The 24,926-nt window shown below is 59.9% G+C and overlaps 4 protein-coding genes across 4 annotated transcripts; 1 reads left to right on the top strand and 3 right to left on the bottom strand.

Moving 5' to 3' along the window:
- Positions 1-680: 680 nt before the first annotated feature.
- LOC119254882 (intestinal-type alkaline phosphatase-like) lies at positions 681-3,446 on the bottom strand. The gene is made up of 11 exons (XM_037521928.1): positions 3,380-3,446; positions 3,181-3,297; positions 2,947-3,062; positions 2,618-2,792; positions 2,377-2,549; positions 2,064-2,198; positions 1,899-1,971; positions 1,636-1,770; positions 1,367-1,558; positions 1,076-1,192; positions 681-982 (listed from the first exon to the last, which is right to left on the bottom strand). The coding sequence occupies exons 1-11, from the start codon at positions 3,444-3,446 to the stop codon at positions 681-683; spliced, it is 1,602 nt and encodes a 533-aa protein (XP_037377825.1).
- Positions 3,445-9,233, top strand: LOC129146601 (endothelin-converting enzyme-like 1). Its single transcript, XM_054699466.1, has 4 exons — positions 3,445-3,458; positions 7,597-7,664; positions 7,843-7,967; positions 9,148-9,233. Exons 1-4 carry the CDS (start codon positions 3,445-3,447, stop codon positions 9,226-9,228), a joined length of 288 nt encoding a protein of 95 aa, XP_054555441.1. The 3' UTR covers positions 9,229-9,233.
- A 2,889-nt stretch (positions 9,234-12,122) lies between these two features.
- LOC119254881 (intestinal-type alkaline phosphatase-like) lies at positions 12,123-14,909 on the bottom strand. The gene is made up of 11 exons (XM_037521927.1): positions 14,845-14,909; positions 14,648-14,769; positions 14,427-14,542; positions 14,086-14,260; positions 13,845-14,017; positions 13,516-13,650; positions 13,351-13,423; positions 13,095-13,229; positions 12,809-13,000; positions 12,518-12,634; positions 12,123-12,424 (listed from the first exon to the last, which is right to left on the bottom strand). The coding sequence occupies exons 1-11, from the start codon at positions 14,907-14,909 to the stop codon at positions 12,123-12,125; spliced, it is 1,605 nt and encodes a 534-aa protein (XP_037377824.1).
- A 3,758-nt stretch (positions 14,910-18,667) lies between these two features.
- On the bottom strand, positions 18,668-21,469 carry LOC119255210 (intestinal-type alkaline phosphatase-like). Its single transcript, XM_037522154.1, has 11 exons — positions 21,410-21,469; positions 21,214-21,334; positions 20,993-21,108; positions 20,651-20,825; positions 20,408-20,580; positions 20,048-20,182; positions 19,883-19,955; positions 19,627-19,761; positions 19,341-19,532; positions 19,041-19,154; positions 18,668-18,948 (listed from the first exon to the last, which is right to left on the bottom strand). Exons 1-11 carry the CDS (start codon positions 21,467-21,469, stop codon positions 18,668-18,670), a joined length of 1,575 nt encoding a protein of 524 aa, XP_037378051.1.
- Between the last annotated feature and the right edge of the window lie 3,457 nt (positions 21,470-24,926).

Below are 24,926 nucleotides of genomic sequence, written 5' to 3'. Positions count from 1 at the left end.
ATGGGGGTGGGCTGCTCTGTACCCCAGTTTTCCCCGTGGCCCCTGGAGCCCCAACCTTTTAGGATTTGGGGGGTTAAGGGATCACCATGTGAGTAGCTGGGCGACTTGGGACAAGAAGCATTTTCTCCTCCTGTGTCCTCATGCCTCTGCAGTGACTGCTGGGCCCCTCGGAGGCTCAGCCCAGGACAGTGTCTGAGACCCGGGGTCTCCTGGTTCCAGCAACCTCCTGGCCAGTGGGGTGCCACAGAGTCTGTGGCAGAGTGACAGAAAGCTGTGTCTCCCCACGGGTGAAGGAGGCTGAAGGCAGGGAAGCCTCGGGCAAGGTCATCGTGGCAGCTTGGGAGACACCGGGGTCAGTGCTGATGACAGGTCTGTCCTCCAGGGGGACAACAGGCGACCCAGGCCTCTTTCCTTGGGTGAGGCGTGAAGGTGGTGCCAAAATCTGGACAGCCCCAGTGGGGGCAGGGAGTTGAGAGCAGCCTGGGAGGACCATGGGTGCATCAGGGAAGTAAGTGCATATTCAGGGTGCCCTGGGGACCCCCCTCAGGGAGTGCGGGCTTGGATTCCTTTACTAGGAGGATGGGAAAGTCCTGCCCAGGAGCCAGAAGTGGGGTGGGGCAGACCCTGAACGGGGATAGTGGGACCTTGAGGGAAGGAGTCCCGCGCGGGAGGTGGCTGGGTCAGGGGGCGCTGGTCACCAGCAGCAGCAGCGCCCCGGCCAGCAGCAGCAGGGACGGGGGGGTGGCAGCCGGCCCGGGAAGGGCAGCGTCGGAGGGCCTGGTACCCTCAATATCCTGGAGGCCGCAGTCGGTGTAGGGCTCCAGGCAGGCGGCGAAGGCCATGACGTGGGCCAGGACGTGCTGCTCCTGGACCCCGTGCAGCAGGTGCGCCTGCGGGCCCCGCGCGAACACGGCCACGTCCTCCCCGCCGTGGGTCTCAGAGGTCAGGGGCACGGCCGCCTGTGCAAGGTAGGTTTTTTTACCTGGCCAGAGAGTGAGGATCAGGCTGAGGAGGGGGGGCGAGGCCACATCCCGTGAGGCCTCCCCACCCCCATCGGGGCGGGCACAGCACTCACTGCTCTCGGCCTCGGTGACATTGGGCCTGGAAGGTGAGAGTAGTGGGTACCCAGGGCCGTTGCCATATAGGATGGAGGTGTAGCTCTTGCCATCAAAGGCCTTCTTGGGGGCCAGTCCTGGTGGAAGAAGGACACTTAGTGACCCCAATACCATCGCATATGGGGTGTCCCCTGTGCCTTAATCCTCACAGGAGCTGTTCAGCAGGGGCGGCTCTGACTCCCTGGACAGATGGGAGAGAGCAGTGTCCGCCCCATGGAGGACACGGGCCCCGCCACTGCCCCGGGGCCTACCGAAGATGGAGGAGCCACGAAGCGTGTAGCCGCCGAAGGTGAAGACGTGCGAGTGGTCCGCCGTGACCAGGGTCAGTGTGTCCTTCTCGCTCGTGAGCTGCCCGGCCTTCTCGATGGTGTAATCGAACATGACGGCCTCGTGCAGTGACAAGTGGGCCAGCCCGTCGTGGTGAGCGTGGTCGATGCGGCCCCCTGCGGGAAGGGGACACATGAGGGGCAGTGTCCGCTGATCGGACCCCACCCCCTTGCCAGGGGCCCCGCCCACTCACCCTCCACAAAGAGGTAGTAGCCCTTGGGGTTCCTGCTGAGCAGGCGCAGGGCCGCCTCCACCATCTCCATCAGGGATGGGTCCCGGCTGGGGTCTCTGTTGAGCTCGTATTTTGTGTCTCCTGGCTCAAAGAGGCCTGTGGGAAAGTGGGGTGCAGTGACTGGGGAGCTGGGGAGCAGGCACCCATGACAGTGCAGACAGTGGGTCAATGAGGCCTCCTGGGAGCCAGGGTAAGAAACGGGCTCAGGGTGCGGGGGGTCGTACCCATGATGTGTGTCACAGAGGGGTCCTGGGATGCCTGGAGGAGGGCCGTGCGGTTCCACATGTACTGGCCGCCCTGGGGCCGGGAGAACCGGGTTCAGTGCCCAGCCCACCGGCTGCAGCCCTGCCCTTGTGCCTGCTGTACCCCCGCACCCACGAGCCCCTCACCGGGTGCTTGGCCAGCCACTCCAACACCAGGTTGCGCCCATCATTCCTGATTCCATTCTGGGTGAGATTATTTGGGTACTCGGGGTCCGGGGTCCCCTTGGCAAACATGTACTTGCGACCTCCACCCAGGATCACCTGAGCAGAGGGGAGGGCAGGTGGGTTGGAGCCCGGCCGGCCCCGCCCCAGTTCACACAGCCCAGCTCCCACCAGGGCTTCCTCCCCTTCCCGCCTCCCCAGACTCCCTCCCCAAATGCCTGCAGACCCAGCCAGGCCTCAGGGACTGCACCCGCCTGCACCCCCCTTTGCGTCTCACGTCGATGTCCATGTTGTAGACCAGCTGGTGGGCGATGTCCTTGCAGCCCTCCTGCAGGGCGTCCTGGGGCATGTTGGCGTCTGAGTACCAGTCTCGGTTCACGATGTGCGCGTAGGTGCCGGCCGGGGAGGCGTGCTGCACCCTCGTGGTGGTCACCACCCCCACGGACTTCCCTGGGGGAGGCAGAGGTCAGCCTGGCCCCGAGGCCCCGGGCCCTCCCTTGCCCCCAGCGGCCACTGACCTGCTTTCTTGGCCCGGTACATGACCGAGAAGACCTCGTTGCCCCGGGTGGTGTTGCACTGGCTGTGGCGGGCGGCCGCGCTCACGCCGATGGTCTCGTAGTTGGCCTTGACCCCGCACAGGTAGGCCGTGCCTGTGCCTGCGCTGTCGGGCACTTGTCTGTCCACATTGTACGTCTGGGGACCACAAATCCTCAGGTCCCAAGGCCTGGGCCTGTTGTCAGTGCCCAGGGGCCCTACTCAGGTCCAACGTTCCCGCATTGTCCCTCCTGCCAGGCTCCCTGCCACCCCACACTGCTGGGGTGCAGCTCCCTGGGGCCCCAGCCCTTACCTTGGACAGAGCCACGTAGGGGAAGCCGTCCATGGTCAGGGGCGTCTCAGGCCCCAGTTTGCCATTCAATTGCCCCTTCAGGATCCGGGCAGCCGTCACGGTGGGTAGTCCCATTCCTGGTAGGAACTTGTCAGCCTTGGACCCCAGGCCTGGCCTCTGTCACAGGCAGCCTTGGGTGCCAGGGCGTGGGGGTGTGGGGTGGGACCGGCCTGGCATACTCAGGCCCATACCTACCGTCCCCCAGGAACATGATGAGGTTCTTGGCCTTGGTGTTGATGGGCTGCAACTTCTTAGCGATGTTCAGGGCCTCAGCGGCCTTGCGGTTCCAGAAGGCTGGGTCTTCTTCCTCAACTGGCAAAGGGGTGAGTGGAGACGGGGTCAGTCTTGGGGGGCCCCTTTGATGGCTGGAGTTTGCTGGGAGGGGCGTCATTACCTGGGATAACTCCAAGGGCCAGTGGGAGGAACAGGCCGAGCAGCAGCAGCCGCAGGCCTCCCTGCATGGCGGTGGTGTGGTAGAGGCGGGACCTGGAAGACGCTGGGCTCCGGTGCAGCTAGACTGGGGAAGCAGGGCACTAGCTGTAGGACAGCAGCCTGGGCTACAGTCATGAGAGGACTTTACCCCTGGCTATAAAAGCTTCCATGTCCCTCCCACCACCCTCGGCCACACTGCCCCTGCCCCTGCCCTGTTGTTTGAAGTCCTGCAGGCAAAGGGAAGTGGCCGGGCGTGGCTGAGGGAGCTTCATGACGGGTGCCTCGAAACAGCAGGTCCATCCCTCTCAAGCGGGTCCTCAGCTGCTCCCCAGGGGAGGGTGGGGATCGGGTCAGATACCTCTGTACACTGGGGCCGCCTCACCACCTGAGCCCTGGTGTGGTGCCCAGACCAGCATTTGCAGTGTCCTGCTGGGGCCACTCTCTATCCTCTGTGCCAACACAATCTCTAGGGAGAGCCGGCCCCCCTTCCTCCATCTTGTTGGCTCAGCATTTCCTGAAAACCTGCTCTGCCAGGGCGTCGTGGAGCTGGGGGAGGCGGGTGGGAAGCACCCAGCCTGGGTCAAGGGCCTGGTTTGGGTTTCTGATGCCCCGAGACCTGCAGATCGGGCTGGAAGCACACGCCTGCCCCCTTGCACTTAGCCACTCACCAGGCTTGCCCTGGCCTGGGGTGGATGCTGGGCTGGAGGGGAAACCCAGGAACCTGGGCCTAGAGTTTCTGTGCTATGGGAAAGGGTGGGGCTGCTGGTGACAAGAGAGTGGGACCGTGTGTGCATCTCCTGCCCGGGCTGTGCTGGGCAGGCCTTCCAGTGAGGGTCCGTGCTTGTGTGTGCAGGGGTGGGGGTGGGGGTGGCGGGCGGAGTGGAGGACAGGCAGGGTGGGGCCAGTGCTAAGTAGTCAGGTTGACCTCCGCTCCCTGGGACCTGTTCCTGGAAGCCAATGTGAATCTGTTTTCTCCACAGCCCATACACGCCCACAGGTGTCACTCCTGATAATGGCTTAAAAGGTTTGGTCCCGCTAGGCTGAGTTCAAAAGCTTTCCTCCCATCCAGTAATCACACTTCTGATTTTATAGCCCAAAAAATTGAAAGCAGGATCTTTTAATTTTTTTTAAAAGATTTATTTATTTTTACAAGCACTGGGTACAGTCAGAAGCGCGGGAGGGTGAGAGAATTCACCAGAGCCAGAGCGGGGAGCAGAGCAGGCAGAAGGACCGAAGGACACTGCTGAGGGGAGCAGCGGGCGGCAGGAGAGGTCTGCGCGCCATGTGGGACCCTCGCCCAGCGACCGGGGATCAAACCAGCGCTGCAGAGGCTGCAGGCTGCTTTGTAGCCCAGCGCTCAACCACTGCGCCACTGGGGAGGCCCTGAAAGCAGGATCTTTAAAGGATATTTCCGCACCCATGTTCAAACAGCATTATTCCCAATAGCCCAAAGGTGCAAACAACTCAAGAATCAACAGATGAATGGATCAACATGGTGAGTTCAGCTTCCGTGGAATACTACTCAGCCTTCAAAAGGAATTGATTTTGGTCACATTATAACAGGCATGAACCTTGAGGACATGATGCTCATGAAATTAGCCAGTCACAGGAAGGGAAATACTGGGTGGTCCAATTTATAGGACGTGTCTAAAATAAATGCACACACACGAAGTAGTACGGTGGGCACCCGGCCTGGGAGGAGGGGCAGCAGGAGCTGTGTTTACTGGGTGGGTATCAGAGGGTCAGTCTTGCAGGGTGAGACAGTTCTGGAATCTGTTACACAACTATGTGAATGCACTTAATGCCACTGAACCGCACCCTTAAAAATGGTAGATGGTAAATTTTATAATTTGCTTTTTATCACAATTTGAAATTTTCTTCCAAGAAAAAGTCTTCTGCTTCCCCTTGTGCATCAAGGTATCCCACTGTGTGCTGGGGCCACCTGCCATCTCAGCCCTGGCATGGCCCCTGAACCAGAACCAGGGCCACCGGAACCAGGGCCTGCCTCCCCCAGCAGTGCCCCTTTTGTAGAGCAACCCTGATACAAAACGGGGTGCCTGACTGTGGGTCCTCACCCACGCGCTTAAAAGGACTTATCCATGCTCTACTGCAGGCACACGCGAAAGGTTAATAAAAGGTTTATTTTCAAGGGAAGGGGAAATGAGGAGATGTACAGCTCAGGGAGAAAAGTGGGAGACAAAGTTTTATTTTTTTTTTATTATTTTTTTTTAATAATAAATTTTATTGTTATATTCCCCATACAATTGCAGCCCCCCCATTCTGACTCCAATCCCTCCCCTCCCGCCCCCAAAAAAGTGTCTCTGGTTCATAGTTTTTTGTTGATTTTGATTTTCACTTTCTTATAGTTATTCATTTTCCTGGTCCCTTATTTAAGTTTTCTAGATCCCTGCTATGAGTGAGACCACCCGGTATTTTTCTTTTTCTTTCTGGCTTATTTCGCTGAGCATGATCCCTTCCAGCGCCATCCATGTTGCTGCAAATGGCATGTGTTTATCTTTTTTGAATGCTGAGTAATATTCCATGGTATATATGTACCACATCTTCTTGATCCAGGGGAGACAAAGTTTTAAATGCGTCCGACCCGATCCGCCGATCAGGAATCCCAAATGGCGCTCTGAGAGCTGCCCGCCAGCCAGGAGCCGTGAAGCCAGGTGGCGATAGCAAGCCACCCCAAGGCCCACGTGTTTGGTTTTTATACCCAACCTGGCTGCCCAACTCCACCCTCAGGTCCCAGCCACCCTCCCCTTGGTGGTGATGGGATTTGTCTTTCCCAATGTCCTGATGGCTTTAGTCTGGAGTGGGGGTGGGGTCCACAAAGCCTGTGTGGGATTAACTCAGGACATCATTTCCCCCTAACACCCCCTCTACATGAGGTCCTCAGGAGGAGCATCCTGGCTTCCTTCTCTGCCCTCTACCAGCTCGCACAGCACCTGGCAACCTTCCAGATCTCTGGAAACCAAAGCCCCAGGCTTCCTTCCTGGTGTCTGAGACCTCCAGTTTCTCCAGACCTCCTTCTCCCCAGCTTCACTTGCTGTGCCAGGGAAATCCTTGGCTAAAGTCGGGGAGAGCAGTTTCTGGCAGATCCAGAATTAATTAATAGCTGCTTTTTGACAGGTGATTCCAGCAGCCCCCCACAACCCCCCACCCCCACCCCTAGGCTGCCCTAGAGTCTTCTCCTTTGGGGCTGCTGCTACTGCCTCCTGAGGCTCTGGCCCACTCTCACCATCTCTGCCCCAGCTCCAGCACATGGTGGGCTGTGGGCTGCCAGGACTCCTGCCAAAACCCCAGTGGTGGGCAGGGGTAAAAGACGGGCGTAACCTCCCCCATGCAGTTTGAGGTCCAGGAGAAGACCTGCTTCACATCTTGAACAGCATCCGCTCCAGCACCCAGCTCTCATCAGGAAGACGCGCAGGAGGGGGACAAGCCCACGTGGGTGCCTGGCCTGCAGCTGCGGGGAGGAGGGGTCCAGGGGGTGCCATAGGAGGAGGCTCCTCACCAAGGCCAGGAGGCTAGAGAGGCAAACTGCCTCACCCGTGCTGGTTGGGGGGCCCCAGGGCCTCGGCAGGTGGTAGGTGGGGTTCTGCCCTGGGGCACTGGGCTAGGACCCGGCTGTGGGCTGGGTCACAGGAGAAGCCCTGGAGGAGGCGCAGGATAGGTGGGGCGGGCAGTGGGGGGGCAGTGGACCCCTCAGCTGACCCCTCCCTCCATAGGTGGCTGCTCCCCCCACAGGCACTCAATGCCTACTATCTCCCCAACAAGAACCAGCTGGGTAAGGGGCGTGTCCCTCCGGGGCGGGGCGTGGAGCTGGGTGTGGGCGGGGCGAGGGGTGTGGGCGGGGCCTGGAGCTGGGTGTGGGCGGGGCCAGCCCAGGCCCCGAGAGGAGGCGCGCGGCCAAATCCCCGTGGGGCGCCTCAGGTTCCCGCCTTCCCGGCCCTGTCCCCCCGTCCGGCTGCGGGGTGCTGTCTCCTGGAAGGCCGCCGGGCAGCGACGCTGCCTGTGCCCCAGCCCACGCGGGCGCCGAGGCCCCGGCCCGGGACGCAGCAGACACCAGGGTGGCCCCTGGGCGCCGCCTGGCCTGGCGGGGCCTCCTGGGCTGTGGCCTGCGGCCTGGGGGCCTCCGCGGGGAGGCCGGGCCTGACGCTGCTGCCGTGGGCACAGGTCTCTGAACTTCGGGGGCATCGGCACCATCATCGGGCACGAGCTGACCCACGGCTACGATGACTGGGGTGAGGCCTGTGGGCGGCCTGAGGGGTGGTGGGGGCAGGCGGTGGGAGGCTGCGGGTGAGGGGTGCACTGAGGCCCAGGGCTCCTCTGTCCCCGTTGGCTGGTCGGGGGAGGGACCTGGTGCCCAGCCCTGGCTCTGGGGGTGAGGGTGTCTCAGGTCACCCTGCCCGCTGCCCACAGGGGGCCAGTATGACCGCTCGGGCAACCTGCTGCACTGGTGGACAGAGGCCTCCTACAGCCGCTTCCTGCGCAAGGCGGAGTGCATTGTCCACCTCTACGACAACTTCACTGTCTACAACCAGCGGGTGAGATCCCTCGCTGCCCCTCACTGCCCCTCGGGCCCCGCAGGCCCTGCTGGGCACAGACAAGGAGCACGCAGACCCACGTGCCCACTTGTGTGGCTGAACAAGGCCCTGCCCAGGGTGCATGGATGCGTCACACAGATGCACCCACTGCCCAAACCCTCTGGGAAAGAGGGAGGGTAGGGGCCCGGGGTGGCAAGGCCTGAGGGAGGCCAGTGGGCCCCATAGAACCCCGCCTCTTCCCTTCTTGGCAGGTGAATGAGACAGGGCTCCTCTGTCCCCGTTGGCTGGTGGGGGGGGAGGAACCTGGTGCCCAACCTTGGCCCTGGGGGTGAGGGTGTCTCAGGTCACTCTGCCCGCTGCCCTTAGGGGGCCAGTGTGACAATTATCACCCACCGCTGGGCACGTGTTCTTTCCGCTGCTGTAAAAATGGCAGAAACAATGAGCGGAAAATGATCTGTTGACAAACCGAAAGGCATTTCTTTGTCAGCATATTCTGTGGGAAGATGAGAGGAAAACGCTGCGGTAGATTGGAAGGAGGGATCAGAGCAAATGACTCAGTGTGGGAGGTTGGCTCCACTCGGCTGGAAGTGCAGGTGTTGCTACCAGCACCTGCAGGCTCCGGGTACCTGCGGGCCTCTGCCCTGATAATGACATACGCAGGCCTCGGCGTGTGGCTCTCCAGGAGCAGGATGGCAGAGAAGATGCGCTCCCGAGGGCAGGTGCTTGGGTTGGTAAAATCGACCTCTGGGGGGTAAGCAGGGAGTGTCTGTCCATGCATGCAACAGCCACGCGGAAAGACTTTCCTTAAATAGGATACTGGATAAGGAGGTGGCAGCACCTGCAAAACTCATGGACAATCCACACTCAAGACCTTTCAGGAAAGCCCCAGGAGGGTCCATAAAATGCTGCCGGAGCCACCTGTGCCTTCACTTTATAAAGCAGACTGTACAAGAAGAGAAGCTTTATGAACCTTGGTGATAAGATGGCATCTGGAGAACTTTCTGAACCACATCAGAGTCATCTTTATGGCAAATCACTGTAAAGGGCGATGGTGAGGTCTGACTTCCCCTCCTGCTTGAAGACCACTGTGGTGAAGCACAGCTGGATCTGATGTAGTAAGGCCATGGAACTTCAACACAAATTTTTAATTTTTATTTCCTCTTCCTTTTTTTTTAAAAAGAACAACTGGACAGGGGCCTCCCTGGTGGCGCAAGGGGTTAAGACGCAACCTATGAAGCTTCCCGCAGCCTCTGCAGCATGAGTTTGATCCCCAGCCAGGGAGAAAACCACATGGCGCAGCAGACCTCTCCTGTCTCCCCGCTGCTCCCCTCAGCAGTGGATTTCAGTAGATCTGCCTGTTCTGTTCCCCACTTTGTCTCCTGTGAATCTTCCCACCCCTGCCCCTCCCGCACTTCTGGCCTACACCCCGCTTCTTCTATGTAAAACAAAAAAATAATATTGCCATCATGGATTTAGATTCTTGCTCCTCAAAAGAGAAAGCAGATTATGAGGCCTCATCTTGCCTTTCAGATACGTAGTTCTCATTTTTCTACTTATAGAAAAAGTTTAAATCCATTCATTAAAAATACATCCAATTGGGCCTCCCCGGTGGCGCAGCGGTTGAGCGCTGGGTTGCGAAGCTGCCCACACTGGCTCTGGTGAATTCTCTCACCCTCCTGAGCTTCTGACTGTACCCAGTGCTGGTATAAATAAATAAATAAATCTTTAGGGAAAAAAAAAAAATACATCCAATCAGTTTTTGCAGCTTGAGGACAAGCCCAGAACTTCCTTGAGAGACAGTCTCTGAGACAAGGCCTGGGGGTCCTTTGCTCTCAGTTGTGACATCGTCCCTTCTCAGCGTGTCGCTGGCCAGCGGGGCACAGCACACTCGCAGAGGCCACCCCGAGCCCGGGTCGGTGTTCTTCTCCACGGTGGGGTGATTGTGGCGACCATCCACTCCCTGCAACATCTTGTTTATTAGCAGACATCAGCAATCCAGCCTCACCTGGTCCTCACAGGCCTTCCCTGTCCAACCCAAACCGCTGTTACCAACTGTGTGCGAGTGTCCCGAGGGGGAGGGAGTGCTGGCCCTGACATGGGCACGAACCGCTCTCCGGTATTATTACTTCTCGTGGGGCCGTAGGTACAGACTCGGGCGCAGACAGTGGTGAAGGACGGCATTTTCTGGGTGGCAGCGTCATCCAGCCCGATGGCGGGAGCTGTGCGCCTGCTCCCGGGACAGGCTCCGAGTCCTGGTGAGGGGACTCCCCAGAGCAGACGCCCAGCCTCCTGGGGAGGAAAGCTGCGGGGCAGCCCAGCTCTACACTCTACAAGGCCCGTGGTCTGCCAACACCTCCTGGATGCCACACTCACAACCCCATCAATATTTCTGAGACCAACATGATGACATTTCATGGGTGACAAGAGCCGTCAGTCTTAGACACCAACAGAAAGCTTGAAAAAATAACAAAGCACGCCCGGCACCCGCCCTTGAAGGCAAGCTGTCAGCCTGCATGTTGGGGTTCACACTGACCTGATTTTGTGGCCCGGGTGTCTGACCCGTGAAGCTCCCGACAACACACACACTTAAACACTTTAAAAATTAGAAACAATTTACATACCAACCATGTCGCTCTCCCAGCGCACCGTCCGGGGCCTTTAGGGTGTTCGAGTGATCCCCAATACTAACTCTGGGTGAGCCTGTGGTTAACACCGTGAGTTGTAGCTTGGAAGCTCCCTGGGTTTGACCCTGGTTATGAAGCACCCGAGGCAGGGCTGAAGCAGGGAGGGCAGAAGCACAGGGCCTGAGGCCCCAGAGCCCGTGTGTGATTGGGGGATGGAGTCCAGCTGAGCGGGCTGAGGAGCGGGCAGCTGCCGACTCGCTCCCATTCGGGCTGCGTGGAGCTGTGGGAGCCTCCAACGCCAGGGCTGAAATAAGGTACCTGAGGAGCCAGGCCTGCCCACGGGAGTTTGAGAGAGTGAAATCAAGCTTTAGGAAATAAGGAGCAGAGCCGGTCAAATGAATAATTTTAAAGAAGCAGAATGCTCGTGGGCACGTGGGGAGTGTGCGCAGAGATCGTCGCTTTGCAGAAGTGTTGACAGAAGGAGGATTTCACCTTGCTGGGGTGTTCCCTTTGGGGGGGCGTGGCCCTCGGGAGCTGCGGTTATGGGAGTGGGTGCTCCAGAATGTTTCCAGACAGGAAGGCTGCGCCCCCTCCCCTCTGAGGGTCTGAGGCCGCTGTGTCCCTCCCCCCACATGGGCCAGAGCAGAGGCCTCTCTGCCCCGCCAGATGGGCTTCTCCAGGAGCAGGCCCTGCCGTGCCCCCCGCTCAGGGCCTCCTGCCCACCTGCTGTGGAGAAAGAGCCAGCTCCCCTGAAGGCCCTGCCCACCCCTGCTGGCCACTCTGCCCCAGCTGCTGGACTCCCTGGCCCCTGGTGGCCGGACCTCAGGGCCCTTGCGCTGCTCTCCTGAGCCCTCCCTTCCTGGTCTTTGGGCCAGGCAGCCCCTCCCTGACCCCTGAGCTGAATGACCTGCCCCCTCCCCTCGCCCACATGTTGCCCCCATACCATTGACTTTCTAGAACACAGCAGTCTGGCATCATTTTGTATAACATTTTATTTGCCTTTTGCTTGGCTCCTCCCAGGACAGAGGGCCCAGGAGGGACGCAGTGTCCCCTGTCACAAATCCACGCCTGGTGCCCAGATGGCCTCAGGGAGGGGGTGGGCTGCTCTGCACCCCAGTTTGCTCCATGGCCCCTGGATCCCCATTCTGTTAGGGTTTGTGGGGGTTGGGGCAGCAATGTGAGCAGCTGGGCCACTTGGGACAAGAAGCGTTTTCTCCATCCCGTGTCCTCGTGGCTCTGCGGTGACTGCTGGGTCCCTGGGAGGGTCAGGCTGGACACTGTGTCCAAGGCCCTGTGCCTCCTGACCCATCTGCCTCCCCAGAGAAAGGCCTCTTGCGGGGTCACAGGGAGCCGGGAGCCTGGGGCTCCATCTGGGTCTGAGGATTCAGGTTCCTTTACTAGGAGGCTGGGACGGTCCTGCCAAGGGGCCGGGGTGGGGGCTGCCTCTGAAAGTGGGGGCTTGGGTGGGGCAGACCCTGAACGGGGAAAGTGGGACTTTGAGGGAAGGAGTCCCGCGCGGGAGGTGGCTGGGTCAGGGGGCGCTGGTCACCAGCAGCAGCAGCGCCCCGGCCAGCAGCAGCAGGGACGGGGGGGTGGCAGCCGGCCCGGGAAGGGCAGCGTCGGAGGGCCTGGTACCCTCAATATCCTGGAGGCCGCAGTCGGTGTAGGGCTCCAGGCAGGCGGCGAAGGCCATGACGTGGGCCAGGACGTGCTGCTCCTGGACCCCGCGCAGCAGGTGCGCCTGCGGGCCCCGCGCGAACACGGCCACGTCCTCCCCGCCGTGGGTCTCAGAGGTCAGGGGCACGGCCGCCTGTGCAAGGTAGGTTTTTTTACCTGGCCAGAGAGTGAGGATCAGGCTGAGGAGGGGGGGCGAGGCCACATCCCGTGAGGCCTCCCCACCCCCATCGGGGCGGGCACAGCACTCACTGCTCTCGGCCTCGGTGACATTGGGCCTGGAAGGTGAGAGTAGTGGGTACCCAGGGCCGTTGCCATATAGGATGGAGGTGTAGCTCTTGCCATCGGAGGCCTTCTCGGGGGCCAGTCCTGGTGGAAGAAGGACACTTAGTGACCCCAATACCATCGCATATGGGGTGTCCCCTGTGCCTTAATCCTCACAGGAGCTGTTTGGCAGGGGCGGCTCTGACCCCCTGGACAGATGGGAGAGAGCAGTGTCCGCCCCATGGAGGACACGGGCCCCGACACTGCCCCGGGGCCTACCGAAGATGGAGGAGCCACGAAGCGTGTAGCCGCCGAAGGTGAAGACGTGCGAGTGGTCCGCCGTGACCAGGGTCAGTGTGTCCTTCTCGCTCGTGAGCTGCCCGGCCTTCTCGATGGAGGAGTCGAACATGATGGTCTCCGTCAGCGCCCGGTATGCGATGCCCTCGTGGTGGCCATGGTCGATGCGGCCCCCTGCAGGAAGGTCGGTGGGAGGTGGGGGGGTCCAGCCTGCCCTCTGCCCAGCCTCCCTCCCGCTTCTGCTCCAAGAGGGGCCCCGCCCACTCACCCTCCACAAAGAGGAAGAAGCCCTTGGGGTTCCTGCTGAGCAGGCGCAGGGCCGCCTCTGTCATCTCCATCAGGGATGGATCCTGGTTGGGGTCTCTTAAGATCTCATAGCTCATGTCTCCCGGCTCAAAGAGGCCTGTGGCAAAGGGAGGTGCAATCACTGGGGAGCAGGGCACCCATGACGGTTGCAGATAGTGGGTCAATGAGGCCCCCCAGGAGCCAGGGCAGGAAACGGGCTGGGGTGCGGGGGGTCGTACCCATGATGTGTGTCACAGAGGGGTCCTGGGATGCCTGGAGGAGGGCCGTGCGGTTCCACACGTACTGGCCGCCCTGGGGCCGGGAGAACCGGGTTCAGTGCCCAGCCCCCCGGCTGCAGCCCTGCCCTTGTGCCTGCCGTGCCCCCGCACCCACGAGCCCCTCACCGGGCGCTTGGCCAGCCACTCCTGCACCAGGTTGCGCCCGTCCTTCCTCACTCCATTCTGGCTGGGGTCCTGTGTGTACTCGGGGTCCGGGGTCCCCTTGGCAAACATGTACTTGCGGCCTCCACCCAGGATCACCTGAGCAGAGGGGAGGGCAGGTGGCTTGGAGCCCGGCCGGCCCCGCCCCCGTTCACACAGCCCAGCTCCCACCAGGGCTTCCTCCTCTTCCCTCCTCCCCACACGCCCTCCCCAAATGCCCGCAGACCCAGCCAGGCCTCAGGGACTGAGGGCAGTTGGAGGTCACCCCGCCTGCACCCCCCTTTGCGTCTCACGTCGATGTCCATGTTGTAGACCAGCTGGTGGGCGATGTCCTTGCAGCCCTCCTGCAGGGCGTCCTGGGGCATGTTGGCGTCTGAGTACCAGCCTCGGTTCACAGTGTGCGCGTAGGCGCCGGCCGGGGAGGCGTGCTGCACCCTCGTGGTGGTCACCACCCCCACGGACTTCCCTGGGGGAGGCAGAGGTCAGCCTGGCCCCGAGGCCCCGGGCCCTCCCTTGCCCCCAGCGGCCACCGACCTGCTTTCTTGGCCCGGTACATGACGGAGGTGACCTCGTTGCCCCGGGTGGTGCTGCACTGGCCGTGGCGGGCGGCCGCGCTCACGCCGAGGGTTTGGAAGTGAGCCTTGACCCCGCACAGGAAGGCCGTGGCTGTGCCCGCGCTGTCGGGCACCTGCCTGTCTACGTTGTAGGTCTGGGGGCAGAGAATGCTCTCAGGTCCCCTGGCCCTGGGGGTGGCCGCGTTTCCTGAGACTCTTGGAACTGACCCGCCCTTTTTGGGCATCTCCCTCCTGCCCGGCTCCCCACCCCCCACCTCCCCCCGCTGCTGGGGTGCAGCTCCCCGGGGCCCCAGCCCTTACCTTGGACAGAGCCACGTAGGGGAAGCGGTCCATGGCCAGGGGCGTCTCGGGCCCCGGCTTGCCTTGCAGTTGGCCCTTCAGGATCCGGGCGGCCGTCACTGTGGACACTCCCATGCCTGCGGAGCAGAACCGTGTCGGGCTGGGCCTGGGGCAGGCTGTGTCCAAGGCGGCCTTGTCTGCCAGGGTATGGGGTGTGGGGTGGGCAGGCCTGGCACACTCACCGTCCCCCAGGAACATGATGAGGTTCTTGGCCGCCTTCTTCGTGGGCTGCAACTTCTTAGCTGCATCCAGGGCCTGGGCTGCCTTGCGGTTCCAGAAGGCTGGGTCTTCTTCCCCCGCCGGCCAAGGGGTGCGTGGAGGCCGGGCCATCTCTTGGGGTGTCCCCTGACTCAGGCGCAACGGTGCCTCTTTGGCTGTGAGGAGGCTGAGGCCAAGGAAGAGCAGCAGGCCCAAGGCCAGTAGCGGCCGCCAGAGGCCCTGCATGTCTCGGGAAGAGGAGGGTGGCGAGGCCGGGACTCCACGAAGGAGCCTGCTGAGCCTGGCCCTGGAAAGGCTGTGACGGGGGTCTCAGCTGCTGTGTCAGTAGCTTGCGTTTAAATGGGTTTTCCTGGCTGGAACGCGCTCTCGTCCCGCCCAGCACCCTAGACACCCACCCCACCCAGCCCCTGCGGCTGATCCACCCCACCCAGGAGGGTCCTCAGCTGTGTCTGCAGGGTAGGGCGGGGATTAGATACTTTCTTTTTTTTTTTTTTTTTTGCGTCAATAGGATTTGCAGCTTCCTGATGGGGGTGGATTCCCAACGTTCAGCTGGGGGCGGGTGTCGGGGGGACTCTTGTAGGAGAGCCCTCAAACCTCCCCTCTCCCTGATTGCTCAGTATTTCCTGAGTGCCTGCTTGGCCAGGCTGAGGAGGTGGGTGAGTCGTACCCAGACCGAGTAGGGGCCTGGTATGGAATCCTGATGCCATCAGGTCCAGGGAGTGGGCAGGAGCGCGTGGGGATGTCCTAGCTGTCCAGGTCCCCTCTTGCTTCCTACCAGCCTTGTCCTGGGCAGATGGGTGGGGGGCGTGCTGGGGGCAGCCTAGGAGCCTGGGTTGAGTTCTGTGTGGTGGAGACAGGGGCTGGCGGTGACCGTGGAGCGGGTCCCTTGAGCTCTGAGTCAGGCTTGCCGTTGATTCCTAGGGAGGCGTTAGGGGAAGGGTCCAGTGTCCTGGACTGGAGGTTGACCTCTCCCTTGGCTAGAGGGGCCTGTTTTCTCCACATGCCGTGAGTGCCTCGAGGTGTCTCTCCTGATAAGGACCGAGGGGTTTTTGGTCTCTCTAGGCTGAGTTCAAACGCTTTCCTCCAGGTCTGGTCTTCATATCTCTGGGTTAGCAGCCCCCATAGAACAGTGTCTAAAAGATACTTGCACATCCACGTTTGATGGGATATTCGGGTGGAAAGTTCAGGCCGGAAGGTCTCACAAGGGCAGGCACGGAGGTGGAGGCAGGGATCATGAATGAACTGTTTCAAAACTGGCTCTGGGAATTTCCAGGAATCTAAAGTGGGGTCAGAAAAGATTATCAGTCAGAGATGGGGCAGGGGATTATTGGTTTTAGACCCGCTCACTCTGACCCCAGAGGGATACTTCCCACCATAACTCCACCGAAGAACATTGTAAGAGAACAGCCCTGGCCCAACGCAGCTCTTGCCTTTTAAGTCGGCCCACCTGTGTCCACGCAGGCGTCCCTCTTCCCTTGTTCTTTTCTCAATAAACTTGCCATGTGCTGATGAACGGGACTGTCTGCTAAATTCTTTCTCAGAGGGACCCAAGAACCCCACACGTTGAATTCCATCATCTGAAGCCCATCGTATTGACATCAGCATTATTCACAGTGGCCCGAAGGCGCAAACAACTCAAGAACCCGTCAGCAGATGAATGGATCAACAGGGTGAGTTCAGCTTCCGTGGAATACTACTCAGCCCTCAAAAGGAATTGATTTTGGTCCCATAAGAACAGGCATAAACCTTGAGGACATGATGCTCATGAAATAAGCCAGTGCCAGGAAGGGCAACACTGGGCGGTCCAGCTCACAGGACGTGTCTAATGTAGTCAGTGCACAGACACGAAGCAGAACGGTGGGCACCTGGGCTGGGAGCAGGGGCAGCGGGAGCTGTGTTCACTGGGCATCAGAGGGTCAGTCTTGCAGGGGGAGGCAGTTCTGGAATCTGTTACCCAGTAAATCCAAGTGAGATGAACACTTACAAAGAGTGACACTGGAAAATAGTGAGTTTTATACTGTGCTTCTTAGCACTATTTCAGAACTATTTCAGAGGAAAGAGCCTCCTTCCAGTCTGCCCCTCACCCTCCACAGTGGACCCCGGTAGCCCCTTCGTGCTCTGTTAAAGTCCCCAGAGCAGCTTCTCCTCCTGCTTCTGTTGCTGAGCTCAGGATTCGTGGGCTGAGGTCGGAGAAGAATCCTGTGCAACCAGAACGAATGACCCAGCGCTTCTCACAGGCATCTCGGCCCCGCTCTGTCCTCTCCTCTGCCCACCCTGGTGACAGTTTTCTCCCTTGGATCTTGAGGGTTCTCCCTGAGGCCTGGCCCACTCTCACCTCCTCTGCCCACAGCCCAGGACATGAGGTGACGGTGGGCCCCCTGGGCTCCTGCTCAGGCCGAGGCCGTGGGCAGGGAAAATGAGGGGTGCCCTGACCCCTGCCTGGCCTACAAGCCCCGGCTGAGAGCCTCAGGGAGACCTTCCAGTGCCAGAGAAGCCTGGGTCCCTGGGCTAACGGGCCCTGAGTGCAGGGGGCGGCAGGCCCTGAGAAGAGCCCCTCCCCCATGCAGTTTGGGGTCCAGGAGAAGACCTGCTTCAGGAACACCTTGAACAGCATCCACTCAGCACCCAGCTCTCATCAGGAAGACCCGCAAGAGGGGGACACTGGGTGTAGGGGTGCAGGGGGGTGCATGGGAGGGGGCCCCCTTAAAGGACACGAGTTGGTGTGCCAGGCTGCCTGGGGCAGGTTAGGTGGGGTTCTACTATTGGGGGGAGCCAGGATGGGCTGCAGGCTGGGGCACCGGGGTAGCCCTCAGACTCGGGGTGGGGTGGGGAGGGCCGACAGAGGCCCTGATGGGCTGTGTCCTGAGGTGCTGGCCCCTGAGGTCCGCCTGCTGCATCTCCACAGGGTAGAAGAACCGGATGCAAATGCACCTTGTGTGGGGGGGTTGTGGCCCTCGGGAGCTGCGGTTATGGGAGTGGGTGCTCCAGAATGTTTCCAGACAGGAAGGCTGGCGCTGACCCTCCCCCCGAGGGTCTGAGGCCCCAGTGTCCCTCCCCCCACATGGGCCAGAGCAGAGGCCTCCCTGCCCCGGCCAGATGGGCTTCTCCAGGAGCAGGCCCTGCCGTGCCCCGGCTCAGGGCCTCCTGCCCACCTGCTGTGGAGAAAGAGCCAGCTCCCCTGCAGGCCCTGCCCACCCCTGGGGTGCTCGCTCCCTTCCCACCCCCGCTGGCCTCTCTGCCCCAGCTGCTGGGCTCCCTGGCCCCTGGTGGCCGGACCTCAGGGTCCTGGCGCTGCTGTCCTGAGCCCTCCCTTCCTGGTCTTTGGGCCAGGCAGCCCCTCCCTGACCCCTGAGCTGAATGACCTGCCCCCTCCCTTCGCCCACCCTGTGCTCCCTCCCCCCCACACTAGTGGCTTCTTTCTAGAACACAGCAGACTGGCATCACCTTGTATAACATTTTATTTGCCTTTTGCTTGGCTCCTCCCAGGACAGAGGGCCCAGGAGGGACGCAGTGTCCCCTGTCACAAATCCACGCCTGGTGCCCAGATGGCCTCAGGGAGGGCGTGGGCTGCTCTGTACCCGTTTCCTCCATGGCCCCTGGATCCCCATCATTTTAGGGCTTGGGGGGGTTGGGGCAGCAATATGAGCAGCTGGGCCACTTGGGACAAGAAGCGTTTTCTCCATCCTGTGTCCTCGTGGCTCTGCGGTGACTGCTGGGCCCCTGGGAGGGTCAGGCTGGACACTGTGTCCAAGGCCCTGTGCCTCCTGAGCCATCTGCCTCCCCAGAGAAAGGCCTCTTGCGGGGTCACAGGGAGCCGGGAGCCGGGAGCCTGGGGCTCCATCTGGGTCTGAGGATTCAGGTTCCTTTACTAGGAGGCTGGGACGGTCCTGCCGAGGGGCCGGGGTGGGGGCTTGGGTGAGGCAGACCTTCCCCGTTCCTCTGAACAGGGAAAGCGGGACTTTGAGGAATTGGCCCGGGGTCGATCAGGGTGTGAGAACCAGCAGCAGCGCCCCGGCCGCCAGCACCAGGGATGTCAGGCCGCCTGCGGGCCCAGGCAGGGCGGCGTCGGTGGGGCCCTGGAGGCCGCAGTGGGTGTAGGGCTCCAGGCAGGCGGCGAAGGCCATGAGGTGGGCCAGGACGTGCTGCTCCTGGACCCCGTGCAGCAGGTGCGCCTGCGGGCCCCGCGCGAACACGGCCACGTCCTCCCCGCTGTGGGTCTCGGAAGACAGGGGCACGGCCGCCAGCTGCATGTAGGTGGGGTGACCTGGCCAGAGAGTGAGGATCAGGCTAGGAGGGGGGGCAAGGCCACATCCTGTAAGGCCTCCCCACCCCCATCGGGGCGGGCACAGCACTCACTGCTCTCGGCCTCGGTGACATCCGGCCTGGAGCCATGGGCAGCATAGCCAGGGCCATTGCCATAGAGAAGGGCGGTGTAGGCCTTGCCATCAGAGGCCTTCCCGGAAGCCAGCCCTGCAGAGAGGAGGGTCTCGTCACTGCACTGCCCACAGCCTGTGGGCCCTGAATGCTCAGCCGGCCGGCCATGGCCAGGAACGCGCAGCCTGAGCGGCAGGGGCGGCTCTGACCGCCTGGACAGATGACAGAGAGCAGTGTCCGCCCCATGGAGGACACGGGCCCCGACACTGCCCCGGGGCCTACCGAAGATGGAGGAGCCACGAAGCGTGTAGCCGCCGAAGGTGAAGACGTGCGAGTGGTCCGCCGTGACCAGGGTCAGTGTGTCCTTCTCGCTCGTGAGCTGCCCGGCCTTCTCGATGGAGGAGTCGAACATGATGGTCTCCGTCAGCGCCCGGTATGCGATGGAGCCGTGGTGGCCTGTATCGATGCGGCCCCCTGCAGGAAGGTCGGTGGGAGGTGGGGGGGTCCAGCCTGCCCTCTGCCCAGCCTCCCTCCCGCTTCTGCTCCAAGAGGGGCCCCGCCCACTCACCCTCCACAAAGAGGAAGAAGCCCTTGGGGTTCCTGCTGAGCAGGCGCAGGGCCGCCTCTGTCATCTCCATCAGGGATGGGTCCTGGTTGGGATCTCTTAAGATGTCGTATTTCATGTCTCTTGGCTCAAAGAGGCCTGTGGCAAAGGGAGGTGCAATCACTGGGGAGCAGGGCACCCATGACGGTTGCAGACAGTGGGTCAATGAGGCCCCCCAGGAGCCAGGGCAGGAAACGGGCTGGGGTGCGGGGGGTCGTACCCATGATGTGTGTCACAGAGGGGTCCTGGGATGCCTGGAGGAGGGCCGTGCGGTTCCACACGTACTGGCCGCCCTGGGGCCGGGAGAACCGGGTTCAGTGCCCAGCCCCCCGGCTGCAGCCCTGCCCTTGTGCCTGCCGTGCCCCCGTACCCACGAGCCCCTCACCGGGCGCTTGGCCAGCCACTCCTGCACCAGGTTGCGCCCGTCCTTCCTCACTCCATTCTGGCTGGAGTCCTGTGTGTACTCGGGGTCCGGGGTCCCCTTGGCAAACATGTACTTGCGGCCTCCACCCAGGATCACCTGAGCAGAGGGGAGGGCAGGTGGGTTGGAGCCCGGCCGGCCCCGCCCCCGGTCACACAGCCCAGCTCCCACCAGGTCTGTGGGAATGGCCGTCCCCTGCGGTGCCTTCAACCTCCAGGCCCACCCCCCATGTCTCCCAGCGCCTCACTCTAACCCAAGGGAATATACCCAGTGGGGGGCCCATTGGCTTTCTCCCATCCCACCCCTGCTTCGCTGGAGTCTCACGTCGATGTCCATGTTGTAGACCAGCTGGTGGGCGATGTCCTTGCAGCCCTCCTGCAGGGCGTCCTCCGGCAGGTCCTCATCTGAGTACCATTCTCGGTTCACGGTGTGCGCGTAGGCGCCGGCCGGGGAGGCGTCTTGCACCCTCGTGGTGGTCACCACCCCCACGGACTTCCCTGAGGGAGGCAGAGGTCAGCCCGGCCCTGGGGTCGCAGGCCCTGCCCTTGCCCCCACCCAGCCACCAACCTGCCTCCTTGGCCCGGTACATGACGGAGGTGACCTGGTTGCCCCAGGTGGTGTTGCACTGGTTGTAGCGGGCGGCCGCGCTCACGCCGACGGTCTGGTGGTTGGTCTTGACCCCGCACAGGTAGGCCGTGGCCGTGGCTCCACTCTCTGGCACCTGCCTGTCCACACTGTAGGTCTGGGGAGCAGAGTCCTCAGGTCCCAAGGCCTGGGCCTGTCCTCAATGCCCAGGGCCCCCACTCAGGGTCACCCTTCCTGCACCTTCCCTCCTGCCAGGCTCCCTAAAGCCTCCACCCCGCCCCTCCACACTGCTGGGGTGCAGCTCCCCGGAGCCCCAGCCCTTACCTTGGACAGAGCCATGTAGGGGAAGCGGTCCATGGCCAGGGCCGTCTCGGGCCCCGGCTTGCCTTGCAGTTGCCCCTTCAGGATCCGGGCGGCCGTCACTGTGGACACCCCCATGCCTGCGGAGCAGAACCGTGTCAGGCTGGGCCTGGGGCAGGCTGTGTCCAAGGCGGCCTTGTCTGCCAGGGTACGGGGTGTGGGGTGGGCAGGCCTGGCACACTCACCGTCCCCCAGGAACATGATGAGGTTCTTGGCCGCCTTCTCCACGGGCTGCAACTTCTTAGCTGCATCCAGGGCCTGGGCTGCCTTGCGGTTCCAGAAGGCTGGGTCTTCTTCCTCTGCCGGCCAAGGGGTGCGTGGAAGCCGGGTCATCTTTGGGGATACCCCCTGGCTGGGGCTGGAGGGAGCTTCCCTCACTGAGATGGCAGCAATGGGGAGCTGCAGGCCCAGAGGCAGCAGCAGCCACAGGAGGCCCTGCATGGCGGGGAGATGGGCCTGAGGTAGTTGGGAACAGCTGGGACACTAGGCTGCCCACTGCCGACCAGTTCCCTGAGTTTACATCTAATGATACTTTTGTCCTGGTTTTTAAAGGCTCCAGTTCCCTCCCAGTGCCTGAGGCGCCCACCCAGAGCACCCAGTTCTCTGGGAATTTAATCCATCCTCCCTGAAGGGATTTGGGTGGGTGTAGCTGACTGAGTCTATCCTGGTGTCTTGGAAAAGGAGGGTCCCATCTGTGTCCCCAGGGCAGGGTAGGGATTGGGGGGGGGGGGCCGGTCAAAGTCCTTTTTGGTGACCAGCCCTTGCAATTCTTGATGGGGTTCTCTTCCAGTTTGGTGGAATCTTGTTGGGAAAGAACTTTCTCCTTCCTTCACCTCATTGGCTCAGCAGTTCCTGAAAACCTGTTTGTCCAGGTGGGTTCTGGGTGCTGAGCGGGTGGTAGGAAAAACACAGCCTGGGTCAGGGGCCTGGTTTTGGGTTCCTCGTGGGTGGCTGCTTCCCACTGCCCCCACTTACCTTCTTACCGGACTTGGCCTGGGCATGGGGTGGGGAGTGGGCTGGAAGTGCGCTCCCAGGAGCTAGACCCAAATTTCTTTGGTTGTGGGAAAGGATGAAGCCCCTGGTGACAACAGGGGCACATCCAGTTGTGGAGGGCCCCCCCTGTGTCAGCTTGGCTGTGTATTTATATTGGGGTGGCTGTGTATTTATATTTATGTGGTAGGGGAGGGGTCCTCTGCTCTGTACTTGAAGGTGACCTCTGCTCCCAGGCACTGGGAGCCGGAATCCAGGATGAGTCTGTTTTCTCCCCGTGCTATATATACCCACAGGTATAACTTCAGATAAGGAATTAAGAAATTCTGGTAGCCCCAGGCTGGGTTCCAAAGCAGTCCACCCATGCAATAATCATACCTCTGGTTCAGAGCCAAAACAACTGCAAGCGGCACAGCTCAAGGATATTTGCGTGTCCCTACTGAGTAATTGTACTCATGTTCTCTGTCTTCCGTAATCAAATGCATAGACAGAAAATGGAATGGTGGGTGCCAGAGGCTGGGAGGAGGGGCAAAGGGATCAGAGTGTCAGCCCTTCAGGAGGAGAATGTTCTGGAGATCTGTTACACGGCGACTATATTAATGATACTAAAGTGAACGCTTCAAAAAAAGTGTACATTGAAAAATGGTTAAGATGATAAATTTGCATGTTGTGCTTCTTATCACAATTGGAACATTTTTTCAAGGGCACAAAAACCTTCCTTTTGAGTTGGTAATACGGGGGCAGAGGACGCGCTAGGCTGGTCTCCTCTGCATGTTGACACCTAGATTGCAGCAGAACAAGTCAAATTACCACCCCCACCCCCACAGGAAAAACAGACAAACACAGAACGTACTAGGAACAACTGTGGGAAGAGGTCGGGGAAACCTTCAGTGAACTGTTTATGGTGTTACCAGGCAGCGTCACCCATAAAGAGGGGTGGCTGCTGTGCAGAGCCCCTGTCGTTGTTGGCTTAGGCACATGCTAATGTTGGGGACTCCTGAGAAGTGGCACTTCTCTGGATAAGGGGTGCGCAGGTTGACACCCTGGACGGCGGCTGCACTGTTGGAGAGCTAGAGGGGTGGGGGTTCCAAGCGAGGATGAGTAGCTTCTGCCTGAGGCGCTCGATGTAGGACAGCCGGAGCCTGAATTCATGCGGAAAAGCATGTTGGATAACCCGTGTCTCCTCAGAGAAGAGGCTACTGTGGGAACTGGAGACGGGTGTTGTCAAAACACCTGCCACCCCCACTCCAGGCCTGGCCTGGAGCAACAAAGGAACACTTGACAAAGCCTGTGCTCAAGCATCTGCTAATAAGAGCAAACAGTCTGACCACTCTGCTTGAGAAGAAAACAACTTCCGGCCTGTGACCCCATGTTGACAATCTGTACCCACACTACATCTAGTCCTCAGAATGGCCAAGAGTGGAAGCAGACAGGAGACTGACAAATCCAAGACCGAGGAACTGGTCTAGAGGAGGGGATGGCTGAGAACCCCCCCACAGCTCTGTACCCACACACTGCAGGAATGGACCCTGGACCTGAGCCTTCGGCGCCTGCGTCCTGGTCCTCTTTCATACCTGGAGATAATTAATAAGCTCAAAACACAGTTCTATATGGGGAACACATGTAGAACAATGTGGAGAAAAGGAAATAAAAAAATTGAAAATAATAGTAGAGCCCTTTGGGACAATTTAAAGAAGAATAATAGCCATGTCATGGGAAGTCCCAGAAGGAGAAGAGAGGCAGAAAGGCATCAAAAATTTATTTAAGGAAATAATTGTTTAAAATCATCACAGTCTGGGAAATGAACCAGATGTTGTGAGCCAAGAAGCCCAAAGAGTTCCAAACAAAATAATACCAGACACACATACACCAAGACACGTTATGGTACAGCTATTGCAAGCCAATCACAAGGACAGAATATTAAAAACATCAAGAGGGGCCTCCCCTCGTGGTGCAGGCGGTTGAGCGCAGCGCTGTGAAGCTGTCTGAAGCCTCTGCAGTGCCAGTTGGATCCCGGCCAGCCAGCGAGGGTCCCATATGGCATGGCAGACCTCTCCTGTCTCGCCCACTGCTCCCCTCAGCAGTGTGTTTCAGTCAGTCTGCCTGTTCTGTTCCCCGCTCTGTCTCTGGTGAATCCTCTCACCCTCCCGTGCATCTGGCCTGTACCCCGGTTCTTGTATAAATCTTTAAAATAAATAAATAAATAAATAAAAACATCAAGAGAAAAACAGATAATCTATAAGGAAGCACCAATCAGACTCAATGGAAACCATAGAAGCATGAAAAGACAAGAAGGAGATATTTATTTATTTGCTATTTGGAGTACAAAAAGAAAAAGACTTCCAGCCCAGCATCCTTTACCCAGCAAGATTAATACTCAAGACAGAAGGAAGAGTAAGGAATTTTACTAAAAAACAAAGACTAAGAGAATTTGTCAAGATGAAGTTGCACATGGAAGAAATTCTAAAGGGCTTATTATAAAACAACAGAACAATGAACATCGCGGCAACAGACACCTAAACTGCTTTAACATGGAGGAGGAGGAAAGTAATATTGTGGCCTGTCAGAACCAGCCAGACCCCAGGCCACCCAGTGGCTCACATGTGCCCCATCATATGCTACCCTCAGTAGAACCCTCAAACAAAAACTAATAGCAGAAAACTAATAGCAGAAACTAATAGCAGAAATAGCACAGTAGAAATAGAATCTAAGCAAAATATATGAGGAAGACATCAACAAATAAAAAATAAAAGGACAAGACAACCCCCCAAAAACAAAAGCACAAGATGGCAATGAGTGCTTCTGTCTCAATAATCACTCTAAATGATAGCGTCTTAAATTCACCCATCAAAATATGTGGAGTGATTGAGTGGATTTCAAAAGAAAGCCCACCCAAACATCTGTTCGT

The sequence above is a fragment of the Talpa occidentalis genome, unplaced genomic scaffold, assembly GCF_014898055.3.
Source record: "Talpa occidentalis isolate TD23 unplaced genomic scaffold, MPIMG_talOcc4v2.1 talOcc4.3, whole genome shotgun sequence".
NCBI lineage: Eukaryota > Metazoa > Chordata > Mammalia > Eulipotyphla > Talpidae > Talpa > Talpa occidentalis.
Note: the sequence above shows the minus strand (reverse complement) of the source record. Positions and strands in the feature narration are given on the sequence as shown.

Coding starts and splice junctions, on each gene's coding strand:
- LOC129146601 (XM_054699466.1), top strand. Junction 7,665..7,842: donor CCACGGCTACGATGACTGGG/GTGAGGCCTGTG, acceptor CGCTGCCCACAG/GGGGCCAGTATGACCGCTCG. Junction 7,968..9,147: donor TCACTGTCTACAACCAGCGG/GTGAGATCCCTC, acceptor TTTTTTAAAAAG/AACAACTGGACAGGGGCCTC.
- LOC119254882 (XM_037521928.1), bottom strand. CDS start 3,446: ATGCAGGGAGGCCTGCGGCTGCTGCTGCTCGGCCTGTTCCTCCCACTG. Junction 1,559..1,635: donor CTACTACCTCTTTGTGGAGG/GTGAGTGGGCGG, acceptor CCCTTCCCGCAG/GGGGCCGCATCGACCACGCT. Junction 1,193..1,366: donor TCGTGGCTCCTCCATCTTCG/GTAGGCCCCGGG, acceptor TTCTTCCACCAG/GACTGGCCCCCAAGAAGGCC.
- LOC119254881 (XM_037521927.1), bottom strand. CDS start 14,909: ATGCAGGGCCTCTGGCGGCCGCTACTGGCCTTGGGCCTGCTGCTCTTC. Junction 14,018..14,085: donor GTACCGGGCCAAGAAAGCAG/GTCGGTGGCCGC, acceptor TGCCTCCCCCAG/GGAAGTCCGTGGGGGTGGTG. Junction 12,425..12,517: donor TGTCACCGAGGCCGAGAGCA/GTGAGTGCTGTG, acceptor CTCTCTGGCCAG/GTAAAAAAACCTACCTTGCA.
- LOC119255210 (XM_037522154.1), bottom strand. CDS start 21,469: ATGCAGGGCCTCCTGTGGCTGCTGCTGCCTCTGGGCCTGCAGCTCCCC. Junction 21,335..21,409: donor AGCTCCCCATTGCTGCCATC/TCAGTGAGGGAA, acceptor CGCACCCCTTGG/CCGGCAGAGGAAGAAGACCC. Junction 19,956..20,047: donor AGTGGCTGGCCAAGCGCCCG/GTGAGGGGCTCG, acceptor TCCCGGCCCCAG/GGCGGCCAGTACGTGTGGAA.